Source organism: Prosopis cineraria, unplaced genomic scaffold (genome assembly GCF_029017545.1).
Source record: "Prosopis cineraria cultivar Desert tree isolate PC_DT_omini unplaced genomic scaffold, ASM2901754v1 PC1585, whole genome shotgun sequence".
NCBI lineage: Eukaryota > Viridiplantae > Streptophyta > Magnoliopsida > Fabales > Fabaceae > Prosopis > Prosopis cineraria.
The window spans coordinates 1-16,810 of record NW_026556910.1 but is presented as its reverse complement, the minus strand read 5'-3'; the positions used below and the strand labels follow the sequence as shown (position 1 = coordinate 16,810).

General features: G+C 35.2%; 1 protein-coding gene across 1 annotated transcript; it reads right to left on the bottom strand.

The window, feature by feature from the left end:
- Positions 1 to 277: 277 nt before the first annotated feature.
- LOC129300431 (serine/threonine-protein kinase ATM-like) lies at positions 278 to 16,352 on the bottom strand (the record flags this gene model as incomplete). Its single annotated transcript, XM_054939001.1, is given in 37 exon segments — positions 278 to 646; positions 1,001 to 1,144; positions 1,666 to 1,731; positions 1,816 to 1,889; positions 1,892 to 1,949; positions 2,092 to 2,223; positions 2,783 to 2,882; positions 2,961 to 3,007; positions 3,612 to 3,690; positions 3,770 to 3,849; positions 3,970 to 4,059; positions 5,294 to 5,402; positions 5,489 to 5,583; positions 6,185 to 6,244; positions 6,389 to 6,445; positions 6,524 to 6,664; positions 7,348 to 7,410; positions 7,484 to 7,573; positions 7,675 to 7,755; positions 7,872 to 7,955; positions 8,162 to 8,245; positions 8,318 to 8,365; positions 8,451 to 8,652; positions 8,752 to 8,903; positions 9,946 to 10,044; positions 10,505 to 10,669; positions 10,781 to 10,903; positions 11,593 to 11,667; positions 11,742 to 11,808; positions 11,922 to 12,136; positions 12,139 to 12,314; positions 12,317 to 12,356; positions 13,977 to 14,063; positions 14,310 to 14,414; positions 14,513 to 14,560; positions 14,687 to 14,797; positions 16,315 to 16,352. Coding segments are annotated over 37 exon segments (3,563 nt in total), but the record flags the coding sequence as incomplete, so codon positions are not given.
- Between the last annotated feature and the right edge of the window lie 458 nt (positions 16,353 to 16,810).

Genomic DNA, 16,810 nt, shown 5'->3' with positions numbered 1-16,810 from the left:
GGAGAAGCGGAAAATGAGGCATTTTCCCCTAAAAAATCCTTAGCCGGGCATATGTGGAGAGTTTCGTTAAGCCCTCCATTTTTTCACTCCTTCCAGTTCTCATCAATTAGATGAAACGAGGCATAAAATGTCAAGCTTCCACCCCACCTCCCCCTACACAAAGAAGTTTCACTGGTGTCCCCTTCGTTTTCTCTTTGAATCTATTTAGGGCGATGTCATGAACTTGGTAAGCACAGCATATCACATTTTATATCGTATCTAGTCAATGTAGTAGCAGTTGTGAAGGAAAAAAATTGTAAATTGATCATTATTTTCAAACGGAAATGTGGAATGCGGCAGCAAGGCAAAAAATGGAGCCTCGCCGTTTCTTTTTGCACTCAGCGAATTAAAGAAAAAGTAAACAAATGGCCCAAGGTACAGATTTGGATTAGACAGGAGAAAAGAAAGAAATGGCCTCTACAATATGAATGAAAGATTTAAAAAAAAAAAAAAGAAACTCGAAAAGAAATGCCGCCTATACAAGATAACTCGCAGTCGAGCAAACTGGCCGTGGATTCTCATGTTCTCCCTATAACCAAGCTCCCCAGCCAGGAAACATTTGGCACAATCGCTCAGGATCAATTGCATCTTGAATGAGTTGCTGAACCTGCAATTAAATTAAAATAAGCATTTAAGCTACGTTCAGAGTCTTTTCCCCCATGTCATCCGTGTTTTGACTGTAGAGTACAGGGAAGTGGAGACTCTTGATCACTAACTGAGGTGGACCGTGGATGCCACTACAAGCCATGACTTCGAGGGGGAATGAAGAGGTACATGCTCTTTTGGATGACAACCATTTTAAATTAACAAATGTGTTTCAACTTCCAATTATGCTAGTTGCATAGCCGGGAAATGCAAGCATCCAGGTTTACCCCACCAAATAGGGGAAAAGAATGAGAACAACACAATTAACATGGTATGCATAAAGGAATATGTCAGATACATATTATTGACAGAGTACCTGCCCATGTACACTCCGCATTTCACCTTCTTCATATCCATCTAACTTCTGCTTGACACGTAATAGCGCACGGGTAGCATCCTTGTTTCCTTCATGATCATCTTGAGGTTCCAAGAAAGTTGTATCTAGATCATCATCTGTTTCCTACAGAGAACAAGGGACAAGATGTTGTAGCAGATCAATCAAGTAGTTAAACCGAACAGGCCAATAGTACCAGTCCAAAATCTACGAGCCCCAATCCCAGCACAAATCAATTAACGAATATCAGGCCCTAGTATTTACTATCGAAGTGTAGCAAACCGTTGCATATACTACAAGTACATTTGTCATTTAATTATTTAATAAAATTTCTCTGCGTTAGTAATATTTATTATAACTCTCAAAATCTAATTGGGCAGTGACTTCATCTCAGTTGGATCACTCTGCAAACGGCCTCCCTTTCCACTCAAAGATTGGTCTAGATTTCAAAATATAAGTGTTCAACACGTCATCTTAAAACTACTCCCAAATTAAAATTATCGCTAAATGCATTTTTTGTAAGATACTTGTTAAATCATTTCCACAACTCTGAATAAGTAATCAATTCAACTTGTTCAAAATATGAAGCTGGACTTGCGATGTGTCAGTGTATAAATAATAATGAGAATAACCTTGAAGGCACATACCTTTTGACGCTGCAAAGCTTTTAGAGGAGATAAAGCCCATTTATAAAGAGGATCATGGATAAAAACCTGCAGAAGATATTTTTCATAAAAAAAAAGACAAAAAAAAAAAATTTATTCTGGATAATATTGAGTAAAGCACGATTCAATTACTTCAACAATTGTCAACAATGCTTCTTTGTTTGTTCTCATAACAGAAAGAGTTTCCTCACAACATCTTCGGAAAACCCCTCTACTCCAGTTATGCCCATTCCATCAATAATGTCTCGTGTCAGCCTAAATGGAACCTGTCAGTAGTACAGTCTAAAAAAGGTAAGGACATGAGTGCAGGGCACCTGTCAGTAGTGAGTAGTTGCGAACGTGTAGATAATTAATATAGCCCAGAAAAAGTAAGGAAATGAGTGTAGGATTAAAGGACTTCAGGCATACCCGTTCTGGAGTCTTAAGCATCAAACCTTGTTCAAAGGCAACACCAAGATCTATGTGAACAACCTCAGCAGAGGCTTCATCAATTAAAATATTCATTGAATGTCGATCACCAAGGCCAACTACGTAACCAACCTATAAATAAATCAAAAGGATCATGAGAAAATACGGCTGTCATGAATTATAGAATCATGAGAGAATGTTATTTGGGTCTTTTATTAGGGAATTATTGACACTTTGATCCCTGGAACACATGACCTTTTGAGATTGACAGCAATAATAAACAATATCAACTTCTTGTTTTTCTGGTTTTTTTTTTTTTTTGGGAAGTAGATACCAAAGTGTTGATAATTCCCTGTGTTGAATCGTTTCCAAATAGTGAATAATTGGAAAACAGATGTGAAACAGATGGGAGAATTAGCGTTGGGATGGGCAAAGATAAAATGATTTACTACAGTTTCCATGAAGGTTACATTATATAGAGAATCTAAATGATATCACTTGCCAATAAAAAATGGGAAAATAGAAGGTAAGACTATAAAATAAGTACATGATTTAATGCAGAGTAATCCTTCTTTACTTAATAGTACTGAATAGTTCTTTAATATGGTTTCAATTTATGACACTGATGATACAATCACGGACGACTTTCAGCAGGATTAAGCACAGGGATGTTAAATTGCAATGAACTTGCCATAGAACTAGCAGCTACGCTTCGTGTGTAAGCTAGTCTCTTCTCAAACCACTCAGCTGCCTTGAAAAATCTCTCCAAGAAAAAGTAATGCATAACTGGCCTGCATAATAGTCATGAAGCTATGAAGTTGACTGCTGACCTGATTTGAAAAATATAAAGTATAGGAAAAGTCAAAAACCTGAAATTCTTACAGACTTCTTGGAACGCTTTGCGCTTGTCTCTTTCCTGTTTTAAAGCCACCATATATTATAATCGTTTCCTTGACACCAAAAAATAATAGGAGGCTCTTGATAATTCTCTAACATTATCATTCATCTCACAGTTACTTCAAATAAGTGGGAACAGCGGAATAAACTACACAGGGGGCAAATATTCTTCCACCTGCACTGGCTTTCCACAGGCCATAAAAAAGGATTACAGAGGGTAGAAAATGTCTTACGAATAACTGGTATCTAACATGTTTCACCAATGACAGTCTCCCCAGTCATTTGCATTGCAAAGATTAATTGATAGTTTTAATGCAACCACATAAAATGCCTCATATGCATTTGTAATGTGGATGATGGAAAAATCTCCAATAACCACTGTTTTAGAATTTCTTTTTATGATTTAAAAATAGAATTTATGATTCTATGGCTTCATAAAATTAAGAAACAAAGCAATTAAGATAGAATTTACACAAAGCTGCACTATTCATAAATAATGAACAGCATGACTTATTTCAGACTGTTCAAAGCATGTGGCTAATAGTTTAATTCAAGGCATATTTCAGAAGTGTAGACTATTATAGATCATCTTGTAAAAAATACCAAAATATTAGTCAACTTACCTTGGCCATGTGCTCTCTACACTCGAGAAATGACCAATCCCCTATTCCATATCGACCATGAGCACCGCCATTTCTCATGCTAAAGTACAAGGAAAAGGATCATTTAGGTGATGAAGAGAATTAAATTTGGCAGCAAAATACAACTTGCTTTGACAGACCTCCCTATAAGATATTCACCAAGAGGAAGAGTGCCATTAACCCACTCAAGAACACCAGCACTTGGCGTAAAAGGAACAACCTATAACATTAAAAAATGTGAAAATAAGTGAATCTTCACACACACACACACACACACACAATACTTCATATAAACTATCATCAGATCACAATTAAAGAACTCAGAAAAAGCAGAGTATACCTTGTAGGTCCGTATACTTAACCTTCTTTTCCACGTATCTTGGTGGTTCCTCAGGAATGTGTTAACTAAACCAAAGAATTGTTCCATTACCTGTAAAGGTAATTAAAAAAAAAATTGTGACCATCTAGGCTTAAGCCGTAACAACGTATCCTGCATGTGAGAATATGATAAAAGAATGGGAAAAGACTATTTGGAGAGATATAGTCAATTATTTGTAAACAAGGAATTAAGCTATTTTTCACCAAAAAAAGGGAGTTAAGATCAATTGGGATACTCTTCCTTTACAATTCTTTCACTGTTTTAAGATTATCTTTTTTGTTTTCTTTATAAACCCTTGGTTGTGGGCTTTCCATTGAGCTAAGTAACTGGTTTTTCTTTGCTTTCTCTCCCTTTTTTTCTCCCTATCTCTCTGATGGAAATCTCTACAGCATAAAAATTCTAGAATTCAAGATTTCTTAGAAACTATGCTTTTAGGATTTTAATTCGAATTTAGAATTTATCTTATCTTTAAAAAGTTAGATTTTCTTTATATTAGAATAAGGTATTCAGGATTATCTTATCCTATTTAGGATTGAGTTGTTTTAAATACTCTTTTAAATTTATTAGCACTAAGCTTCTCTCAATTGTCAGATCTTCAAGTTGAATAAATATTAAATTTTTTGAGTTCTCTCTCCCTCAAGTTCTTCAATTTCTCCCTACTTTCTTTCTGTATCTCCCTCCTCCCTTCCTATTTCTCTCCCCACCTTTTCTCCTCCCTTGTCGAAGATCACTCTGTTTCTCCCTTCTCTCGTTCCTCCTCATTCTATCGTCAATTAGAAAGCTGGCAGCTTCAGTTTTTTATACAATGAAAATTTAATAAATGCAACGTGTCTTTTGTGAGAGAACATCTGGAAATGGAAGGTAGAACTGGAAAGGAAGTAAAAGTTTTCAGACAACAACTAACTTTGCCCAAATAAAATCTTATAAAAAAGGATGGAGGGAGTATATGGGCGTTTGTAATAGTATTTTTATTACTCTGCATTGGAAGATGAATTCTATATTGCTTATGGGCTGTACAGGTGCGCAAGTATTCTCTGCAATGTTCTATATTTGACGGAATAACTTCATTTTAAAATGAAAATCTAAATCAATAGGTAGGGGTTTTAAATTTCTACATTTAGCAACCCTAAAATAACAAAAACTGTAGACTTAATAGATTTGTCAAATATCCTTCCTTGGAACTCCTACTTCTCTCGAAAAATTGAAAACTTGGAAACATTTCAACAAGAAACTTCAGCAATAGATGCCATCAAGAATAAAAAGCAAATGCAGTAAGAATTCATACAGCATCCTGTCTTAGGTCGTCGTTTCCAGATTTTGCAAGTTGTCGATACCTGCAACCATCAGATCCAAGGCACTCAACCACTTTTGGAGCATTTATACCATTCATTATCCTGCATTAGAGACAAACATGAAATTTAAGCAGCAGAAATTGCATGCTGAGGAAATATTTGAGATTGTCACAAATGGTTAGACATACATGACTGACTCTGCTAGTCCTTTGAAATAAGGAAAAGTTCCATCATGATACTGACAACTATAGTCGATTGGAACAGTAGCTGTGACTACAGGTACCTGAATTCCCAAGTAAAACAGAAAATTCTTGAGCAAAACATAGCTTCAATTGCAAGGAACACATATCAAGATTGACAAATATGTTGGACCAAATATTCACACACCATATAAGGATAATTCTCTGATAAATGCTTAACATGAGGAAAAAGGCAAAGCTTATGAAACTGACAAATAGAAAGCCTAGGTATAATTAATTTCAAAGTCAATAAGTGCCTTCTGCAATATTAGAAAAGTTTAACTTGAGTTAATAGGATCGTCCTGTAAAAACCCTACTGCTGTCTGCTGACGTCTATACATCTCTATGGGACAAGTTATCAACTTTCGATACATATCAGTACTACAAGAGTCATCATTTATGCTTTGTCAATTTGTATACGATAACATAAAACTGTATGTGTCTCAAGGGTGTTGTTCATGTTTTTATCTCAATAGCATTATTAAAATATAGTATTCATTCCAGTTTGAATTCCTATAATACCACCATAAGACAACACAAACTATAATATGAATTCTCCCTGCACAACCAGCCAATCATCAAATCAACCTTAAAAAAGTTTTCATCACAAACAAAGAAACTCAGCAAGTAGAGCGCTGCACTCACACGTTCCAGTGCTGGAACACTACGTAATTCTCTCGGTAGACTCACCCTTTTATTGGTATCCTGCATAATGGTCTGATGAGATGGTTGTCAAATGTAAATAATTTGGACAAGTTTTGGAAGATTGTGGGAAAGGTTTAATTTTGAAAAAAATATATTTTTGCAATAATGAATGAAATATGGAAAATAAATAAATAATCGCTCAACCTCTCTCCTTGTTTCCATCTCAGCAAGCTTGATATAAATCTCCACCATTTGCCTTGTCTATGAACATGGGGCACAAAAAAGTTTGAGCATAATATACAGAAAATCAGACCTTAAACGACAAAAAATTGACATTACTTGTTGGATAATAGTTCCATGATAAGACGATAGCTCATTTAGAAGGTTTTCTGCCGCAAGCTTTTTGTCCATATCAACCACAAATGAACTTCTACTACGCTGATTGTCCTTGATACGGTCACCGTTTGCCAGACCCAACAGCTGATGTAAACATCAGATAAAGAAAATCATTTCCCTTTTGCTGAGTAAAGATAGCGACAATGCATGAAAACATACTGATGGAGCCAAGGATAAGTGGGAAACTGGGAATGTCCATTTAAAAGGGGAAAAGAAAGGGCAAGAAAGCCCAGAGGAAAAATTGCACGGGTGAGAGGGGCAGGGGAGGAAGTAACCTTGAATAACTAATTAAGAGACGTGTCAAGGAGGGTTCAGGAAAGTTTCCACTAGATATCTCCCAGTATCTCAAACATCAGGAGTTTTTGTTTTCTGGGTATTTGAGTCTTAGCATGCATTCTATTATTCTGTTTTTCTGGTTTTTAATTATCCATCCATATGACGTGTGGGGTCCACAACTGCCTCCGACTAGCTAGGACCTTAGAAATATACACAAGAGGTCGGTGTGTTGTTCTAGTGTGAAGAATTTTTCAGGATTGATTAAACAGGAGTACCTTCTCCCTTCTCCATACCAGAAATTACAGGTTCGCACTCGAATGACACAGCTTGGCACTGGTCAAGATACTACCAGATGGACCGAGGAAGCTTTTTGCTTCCCCCAATTAAAAAATTGGAATCATAAAGACATAATGTTGAAAAACAAATAGAACAAAATTGAACATGCAATGAAACTGCTTGATGATAGAAGGAAAAACGTAAAGTTAACATACATGTAGTATTGTATGGTATGGATGATCAATGGCCATTTTCTTCACGAGAGACACCAAAGCACACTGTATTGTCCATAATTTGCGTTAGGAATAAAAAGAAAAACTGGAAAATGTAAAAAGGTAAAAATTTCCAGACCTGGAAATCGTAAGTTCCCTGACCGTCCTTTGAGCTTCCCATTCTAGACGCAATTTGGTACACTAAAGGTATAAATTTAAAAGACTGAACCTGGAAATTCATTCAGATGCAGACCAAACAAGATCCACTATAATCATATTAGAGAAACATAGAACACTAACTCATGTGCAAAGCTTTGCTTCACTGTGTACCTCATCAATTGTGCTAAGCATACTATTCACTACATTTTTTCGAGAAGAGAGACTGAACCACAAGGAAACTAGACGAAACACCTGAAAGCAAGAGTTTCTCCAAGAAAATCAAACTACTTAATGACATATATAGTTCCTTCAAAAAATTCAGCAGTACTACTCTATTAGTTACAAAGGAGGTAAGAGAATTTCCATACCACTCTCACATCATACTTGTCCCCAGTGACTAAACAATGTTTATATCCATCCAAAGCCAGGCTAAGAAAATTGTCTCGGTCATCCTGGGTGATATAGAAAGTAAAGAAATAGAAGAGTTATGTTCAACCCATGTGATTCTGACGCAGCCAAGCTTAATAAACAGGAGGAGAAAAAGAAGCAAACCGATCATTTAGTGACATGCAAATGTCAATATGACAAGACATCAGGGTAAAATGTTAAAAAGTCTAGGGACTCTTTTAACCATTATAAATGATCAAACAATGAATACCTGCAATTTCTGAGCCTCTTCCTCATCCATCGCTACTTGCTTTTGCAGTTCTTGTATTTTCAAGGAACAGTCAGTCTTCTCCCCCTAAATTATGTCTCACACGAGTTAGAGCCTCAAAATACCAGTCAAGCAAATGAATAGCTGGCCTAGGACTACCTTTCTTGAGCTCCTTAATCTTTTAACAAGAGCTTCCAACTCCACTTTCTGCACATAAGTAATAATAATAACACCCACAATTCATATTTCACTATGATGGCTGTACGTTAAATTGGGTCACTGAGCATGGTACCTTATGTTTCCTTAACCGCATTGCTGCTTGCCACTCACTAGAGTTGAGTCTTTCTTCATGGCTCCTAAATAGCGCATCAGCATAATGTGCAAGATGAAAATGAGTCTGACATTTCCGTTTTATGGACTTCTCATCAGTAGTGTACACATCCTCAGTGATTGAGACTGCAGGTTTCAAATACTTCTCTAAAATTGTTCTAGAGCTGCATTCATTAGAGCCAGCAAAATAAAAAGCGTGAATTTAGGCTTTTTAAAAAGAAGCTAATTATAAGAATGATATGCAATTGGATTTGTTTAATAACTTGCTAGATCTGGTTTCTGCCAGCCACTTCCCAATCAACCGATATACATCAGAAGCCTCATTATTAGACCCATAGTTCCCTGAAATATACATTGCGAGGTTGATAGCCATCTCATGTTGACCTTGAGCTCGCAAAAGCTTTGCTTCTTCAAGCTGCCATAAAGAAGCTACAATACTCAGATACAATTAGTAAAACCAATTAATACATTAATATATTATATAAAGTTAAAATATCATACTGCTATAAAATCACTATTCAATTATGTTCATTATTTCTTGGAGATGCACGCAATTTTTTTAATAAATTTTAATACCTGTGTTTTTGTGCAGATGAAGCTTGAAGCTTCTCTGGTTACAATAATATCATTGCTGACTCTACTTTTGAGCAAGTTATAAGCAAGAAGCAGACATGACACAAGCATAAGTTAACTACAGATTAAATTGAATCTTCCATATTTATGTGTCAATATATTATATTATATAAACAATTAAGAACTGACACCACTGTACAGTTAATATTCAATTATTGATAATTATTTTTGGAGTTACATGCATTTTTTTAATTTTTAATTTTAACACTGCATTTGTACTAGCAAAAGCTTCTCTAGTTACAGAAATACCATCGCTGACTCTATTTTTGAGCAAATTATCAGCAAGAAGCAGAAAGGATACAAGCATCAGCTAATGGCAGAAGACAAAGTTGAATCCTCTATATTCATGCATTTATAATTTGGAGAGAGAATAACAAAAAAATGTAAGTGTGTGAAGCCTGCATCCCAACTTCACATCTATTGACTCTTGTCTTCTAATGTCTCTGGATATATGCTATATGGATTCACATTTGTATATATAAAGAATCTGGATTGACAGAAGACATAAAATTTTCCACAATAAATTCAATATTAATATAGTTAAATTCTTTGTCATGGCACATTGATGAACTATCAAGATAGCTTCTACCTGAACCAAAATTCTGAAAAAATCCATTTGGTTATAAATAATATCAAATTAGCAAGTACATAAGAAAAAATGATAAATAATTAGAAAGGATATTGAAAGTTCTGGATTAAAGCTCTCTAGTCAATCTTTTTCAACACTTAACCAAGCATTTCCTTCAGAGACACAAAAACTGACTTTTCTAAACTCTAACATCACAATGCGACACAAACATTACAAGCCATGGAAAACTACTTACCCTTCCTAGCCAATACATGGATGAAGATTCTCCTTTGGCTTCAACACAAAGGAACTTAAACTCATGCAATGCAGCAGCTGCTTGAGAGAACCGAGATCCCTGAGCAACACAGAACAACCTGTCAGAAATGGAATTTGTTGTAACTTGACTCAGATCCCCTCATTTATGACTTGAAATTCAAATATGAACTTTCATTTATGGCCTAGTCAACAAAATGTTCCATGCAAAGCCCGCGGTTTATTTTTTAAACAAGTCAGAAATGTAATTTTCCTTTGTAATTATATGCTAGTTATTACAAATTAAGTGTAAATAGTCAAAGAACTCTGCAATTAATAAATCCACACCTTTTTTATTCTAGGCTTTATTTCTGAATTTATATAACTTACTTTTGCAATTTATGCTTGCTTAACTCATGGAATCCGCTAGCAGATTTGTTGCTAGGAATCTGCTACAAATATGTAGCTTCTTCTATTCAAAAGAATTAATAAAACAGAGCATCGTTTCTCATTTTCTTCAGGATCAAACTGGGATTTCATGATAATGAAGTCTTACAAAGTACCTTTCGAAGAGTGGAAGCAGATTGCAGAAGATGTTGCAATGCATAATCTCTACAGCTTAATATCTGAAGTAGAACCCGCCGAAATGCTATAAATGGTTCTAACAGATTCATATGCAGCTGCATCCGTTCCAAAATTGAGCACCAATCCGAATTCAGCCATGACAACTAGTTGAGAAGAAAACAATGCAAGGCATCAAAATCTAAGGAAAGACAGAATCAACAAATGCATAATCATTTGTGAGTGTGTTATGCATGACACATTGATGCTCTAATTACCTGTTCAATGGTAGGAATTACAGGCTCAGGAGACACATTTTGCTTTTCAAGACTGAGCTTTGAACTTCTATGTTGAGATTCCCTCCAGCGTAAATCCCATGCCATGCCAAGATGATAAAGCATCTGTAAGTAATCATGAAATGTAAAATAGTAAAACTATGAAGCGCCAATTTATTTGTTCACAGATATAAGCATCAAATAATCTTTTAAAATTAGTATATTGTCTTGTTCGCACATATCAATCACCTCACAGAAGCCTCCAAACATGGCAAAACTGTTTGAGGATCATGGTCATTGTAGGGTACAAGGTTTCTCTGGTGCATATTAGGCAGGTTATTTATATATTCGTTAGAAGTAACTTGGTTACTTGGAAAATAGAGAAACAGTGTGTGGTGTGATGACTATGCTGCTGCTATTCACATGGCTTAAAACCTGGTGCTCTATGAGAGAACAAAGTAAAGCTGTCTTTTGTTTCATTAGAAGCTACAAGAAGTACTTTTTTCCAAGCTGTTAGGAGCTAAGACTGTAGAACAAGCTAACATTTTCACTGAAGCTCCTAATCTGATCAAAAACTAGTAATAAAGATTAATATCTAACCCCAACTCGAGCAGAAATGTTATAAAATATGTATTTAATACTTATATATCTCTGCCATTCTTCTCATCTTTTTCTTCCAACAATATTAACCCGACTCCTATTATGTAGCATCAATTTCAAGTCAGGCACATCAACAGTGTAAGGAATTGCTAACCAAAGGCAATACAAACTTAATGTCGAGGTCTTAAGGATCCAGAGACAAGAGAAACAGGTACCTGAAGCTTCACTATATTTGAGAAAATGTGCTGTGTGTTCTCTTCACTTGTTTGAGAAACAGACCACAAAAGCTCCTAAAAAGCATACAAATTATGTAATTATATGAAGTCCTCAAGCACACAGACATAAATGAGGAAACCAAAATTACCTTCTTTGAATCTTTCAACTTCCAATAGAAGTCACTCAAATCACCCTCCTGGAGCGCCCTCAAACAACTAGACATGAGAATAGTTAGATGCAATCAGGCAAATTTTTTAGGATAAAAATTTTTAGAATTCAGAACTTGTTACTCATTTAAGTGTACTATATAGATTCTTAAGCTAATTACCTGTGCAGATTTTCATTGAAATGATCACATTTGATATTCTGAGTAAAAGGAGTAGAATTAGCTCCTATATATGGTAAAGAGAAATCCCAATTCCCAGAACGCCAGGCAGCCTCATACTGCAATTCAGCGAACTCTAAATCATGCTGAAGCCGGTCATTCCTTGATGTTAACCCATGGCAATACAAGTCAAGTACATGTGTACATCCAATCTGCTGTGTAATGATCTAATCAGCCCTTTGTAAGGCTTGAATTGTCTTGTCTCTTCAACTTTTGTGGAAATAGATGAAGAATCTGCTGCTTGGGTGTGATCTGATGGCAAACTTAAAAAACTGCCATCATCCAGTTTTGAAACATCTGATCTTACAAGCAAGTCATAGTACTCAAGTGCCTTCCCCAGCTTCCCTCATGCTCAAAGGTAATGATTTGAGAACTCAACTGCAATTTCCAATCAAAACATATGAAAGACCAACAAGAGTGAGACAAAATGCTGACATACAGAAATGCACAAAGCTACAGAAAAACTGATGTCTGATGACAAGACCTACTAATCCAACATTTAGTCCCATTGGTTGAGCCATGTCATTTTGGAAGTTAGCAACTCACCGTCATGTATTTTAAATTGTTTGCCCATCTAAGAAGTCAGGTAGAGATTAGGATCTTGTGACAATGGGCCGGCTTACACAGAAGTTCTTTTTTTTTTTTGGCTTATACAGAACTTTCTTTTCTTTCTTTTTTTTTTTGGAGTTGGCAAGCAAAACCTCTTGCTGGGCAGGATTGAACCCAAGGCCTTGCACCACAAGGGGTGAAAATATAGCCGCAAGGGCTTTACCAAAAGTTCTGGTGCTTTAATTTTTCATCACGTGGTAGAATGTGGGGGAGCAATCAAAATTCAAAGAATCAATAGTTACTAAATAAATACTAAAGCCTTGTTAACTCCGCATCCAACAATAGGTCGCATGATGTAAATGTAGTCGTTTCCCATGGAATAGCATGAGACGTTCTATTAGGTATTTAAGTGGATTGGTCTAATCTTTTCATTATGTGGTTTGTTTGTTTTTTTTAGGGGGGGGGGGGATCAAAATTCACAAAGCAGAGGTTCCAAAATAAATACTAAAACGTGCTTAACTTCACATCTATGTGTCACATGCCGTAAATGTAATAGGTTTCACCACCAAGAAATTGGTTCTTTCCCCTCTATAGCATGATTTTGCAGGAGGATTCCCCATCCCAAATGCCTATCAATTACTATCAGAGCCTGGCTTTCCACAGTCTTTGTTAAGAGTCCATTGAATTGAGTTTTATTTAATTATCGTTATTTTAAATTTTGAATATTTTTTTAGAGATTTAGAGATTTTATTCAAATATCTATTCATTTAGGTTTTATTTAGATATTTAGTTCTTTAGATTTTATTTAATTATCTAGGTATCTAGATTTTATTCACTATTTTAAATTGTATTTGGCATTACAAATATACTTAGCAATTTAGAAGCAGACATATAATAAAACAAACTTTTGATACTTTTAGGCCTTTGGAAATTCTCTTAAGCGTGGCTATTGAGAAGAGTATAAACGATTCTTGTTCGATATCATCTTAACAGATTTATTCCTTCTATTTTCTTCCATCAATTCTATGTTTTCTTATTAATATTATGAAGTTAGATTCTAATTTCATATATTAATCGATATTTATTGTCCTTATTTTCTCTCCCTATCTTCGATCCTATCAGCCTTGGAAATGGCTGCCTTCAGAGGGTCCCAAGCAGTGGAAAGGACTGCCTTGGAAAGTTAAGTGTTATAACAAGTAAAGTGTCACAAATTGCAGCCACTGGGATGTTAGCTCTCTAAGAGGGCCAATTGATGGAGATTAAGATGATATGAGATGCTTAATCTCACATAGAGTAGTATGGGATGTTATATGAGGTATTTAAATATGTTAATCAGCTTTTAGATGAGGGTTTCTCATCCTACTCAAGTAAACATCAAGATACAATTAAGTGAAGAATACCATCCATTACTCAGTTAAGAGATAAATCAATAAGAAGAGAAAGACTGACCTTGTGAGATTGAAGAATTCCGTATAAGCTGTCAGATTCATTGATTCTAGTTACGGCTGAGACAAGTATTTCAATATGATCTGGCAACTGATGTGCACGAAGGCCAGAAAGAAAAGATGTAGTTACTGAAATCTTAGTTTAAGTAGAAGCCAACATTAAAGCTTATCAATGTGAGGATTTCCTTTAACTATGGCCTGCAAAAACCATATATACAGAGGGGCCAATCTGGACGCCTACAAATTAAATAAAGGAGGCATACTACAAAAAGACCAGATTGTCCTATCTTGCGTGGGAAAAAAAAAACATCAGACACAAATATTTCGTACAACTTACCATTTCCCTGTGGGAGAAATCTTGCCCTCCCAGCGTCATACCCATGAACTGCTCTTCACACCAATGTTCCACATACATCATAGAGGTAAAATATGATCCACAACTCTATCACAGAAATAGTAGGACGTTATCATAATTAAAAAAACAAATTTGAAGGAACTTATGGAAGAAGAAGAATAAGGTACTGAAAATCTGCCGCTTACAACTGCTGACTTTGCAACTAGAAGATAATCAATGGAAAACCAATACACCTGGGAAGATAAGGGCAAAACAATTGGAGCTGAATTGAGGCAGAAAAACAATATATGGGCTCCCAAAAGTAAAAAATATTTTTAACAATAAAAACCATGCAGGAAAGAATGTAAGAAAGATTATACCTTATCCCATGAGGATGAGTACTTTGCCAATACATTCGCTACAACAGATGAGTCTCTTGCCCTTGCAGGTGTTGATCGTGATTTGTTGCTGTAACTTGAAGTCTTTGAATTCTGCATTAGCAAACCACAGTTTCAGCCATACAGCTAGGAACACATGGTGAAATATCTTATCCAGTGTTAACCTGGAATTGAACTTGAGGTGTATTATACAGTAATCAGTCCGATCAACAATGTAATGGCTTTGATCACCATGGGGCACACAGGACATATATATATATATATATATGAATTGTTAAATGTACATACTTTATTGGGGAAATTGTTTATATTTTCTCATAATAATCCAATGACATTTACCCAAAAAAGTATTAAGACGCCATAAATGGATAGCTGTGGGAGTTAAAGTATACTGTAGAATATCCCTAAACCTAAAGCCATCAAAGATTATCATCACAAGACCTATATATACTGCTGAAATCAGTATTGACAAATGTCAATAAGCCTTGTATTCAATTGTTGAATTAGCACTTCTTAATGCATTTACAAGAGATGGGCACCACAATTTAGAGGCCAAGAGATAACACATGCACACACGCATACAAATAGAGACACGCACAAAAATGTATATGTGCACTTTGTTCTTTGATTAGATGCTATTACTCAGTGAATTGGTGAATCATTATGGAGCACAGACATGAAAATCAGACTCAAGGAAATATGAAAGGAAGTGACACATGACCCACCCAGCATAGACACATGCATTTTAAAATATATTCAAGTGTGCTTGAACATATAATCAAGAATCGCCAGAATATTAAAATACTAGTGTTTTCAATTCTAAAGAATGATCTTTAGAGTCCAGTCAAGGTGTTATAATCTCATAAGCATCTGATCTGACGTTGAAAGATCTCAGTGTATGTACTTGAGGAGTGGATAATCTATGGTCTTTACACTTTGACAAATCAAACTGCAACCTAAAAGCCTTCAGCCTTCGAATATGATGAGTATATTTAATAAGCCATTTTTATTCAAACTATTAATTACTTAATTTAACGATATTGACTGTAGCCACATCAGGAAAAAATATTTTTCTTTTTTTTTTTTTAATTTCTAGAAATCGTAACTCAATACTAACCTCTACATCAGTTCACACCAATCAAATCCAGCACATCACAAACAGTTAATTGTAATTGACAACTAGAGGAATCTTAATTGCAAATCATTGGGTGTCACCTATAAACTCAAGACCCTTATTTGTAATTGATAACCTGATATTGAAGAAGCCATTTGAATCGATCTTTGCAACTCATCTTTCAGCAAAAATTTTAGAACTTAATTGTTATCAAACTGATTTTTAGGACCTAATTGTCATTTTCCCTGATTTATTTACCTCTTGTTAGCAAAAATAATACATGTTCAAAGAATTAAAATGATATATAATTAGTTGCATCCAAAAATTTAATGAAAAATCACAATTTTAACAGTAGAGACCAAAGAAACTTGTAAATTTTGAGGAATTTTTAGCTACAAGAACCAAATTAAAGATTGAATGACATTTTAGGTACCAAAAATACTATTTTCCCAATAAAATATAATCATAGAGATCGTAATGATTGAACAATATTCACCTTGGAATTTTCTCGCTTCAATGGTACAAAAGATCTTTCTGCAACATGAAAGATACGGAGTTCATTGAGACAATTTAATAACACTTGATCGATTTGGTCAACTTATTGGACGCTGCAAAAAACATGCTCTTGCAACTGCAAGCACACAAAAAATTCACCAAATTTATTTGCACGTCATATTAAGAATATGAACTTATGTTGAGAGCAACTATTTGCAAGTATTTCAAAGTGGTACATTTCATTATCGAGCATTTTGCATGGGTGTCTAAGATTCCACGTTTGGTGGAGATTTTATTAGTCATAAAACATAAGGCGTGTGTAGCAAATACAGGAAGTATTGGACCAAATGCAGGCATCTAAATGCAAGTATCATGGAAACTAGGAATCCAAAATAACTACATAAATACAAGTGTCCAAAAATTTAAACACCTTAGAGTCAAATATTGTAGGAGGTAAGAAGATATAGTTAAATCATTCACTATTTGCCTAGATAATG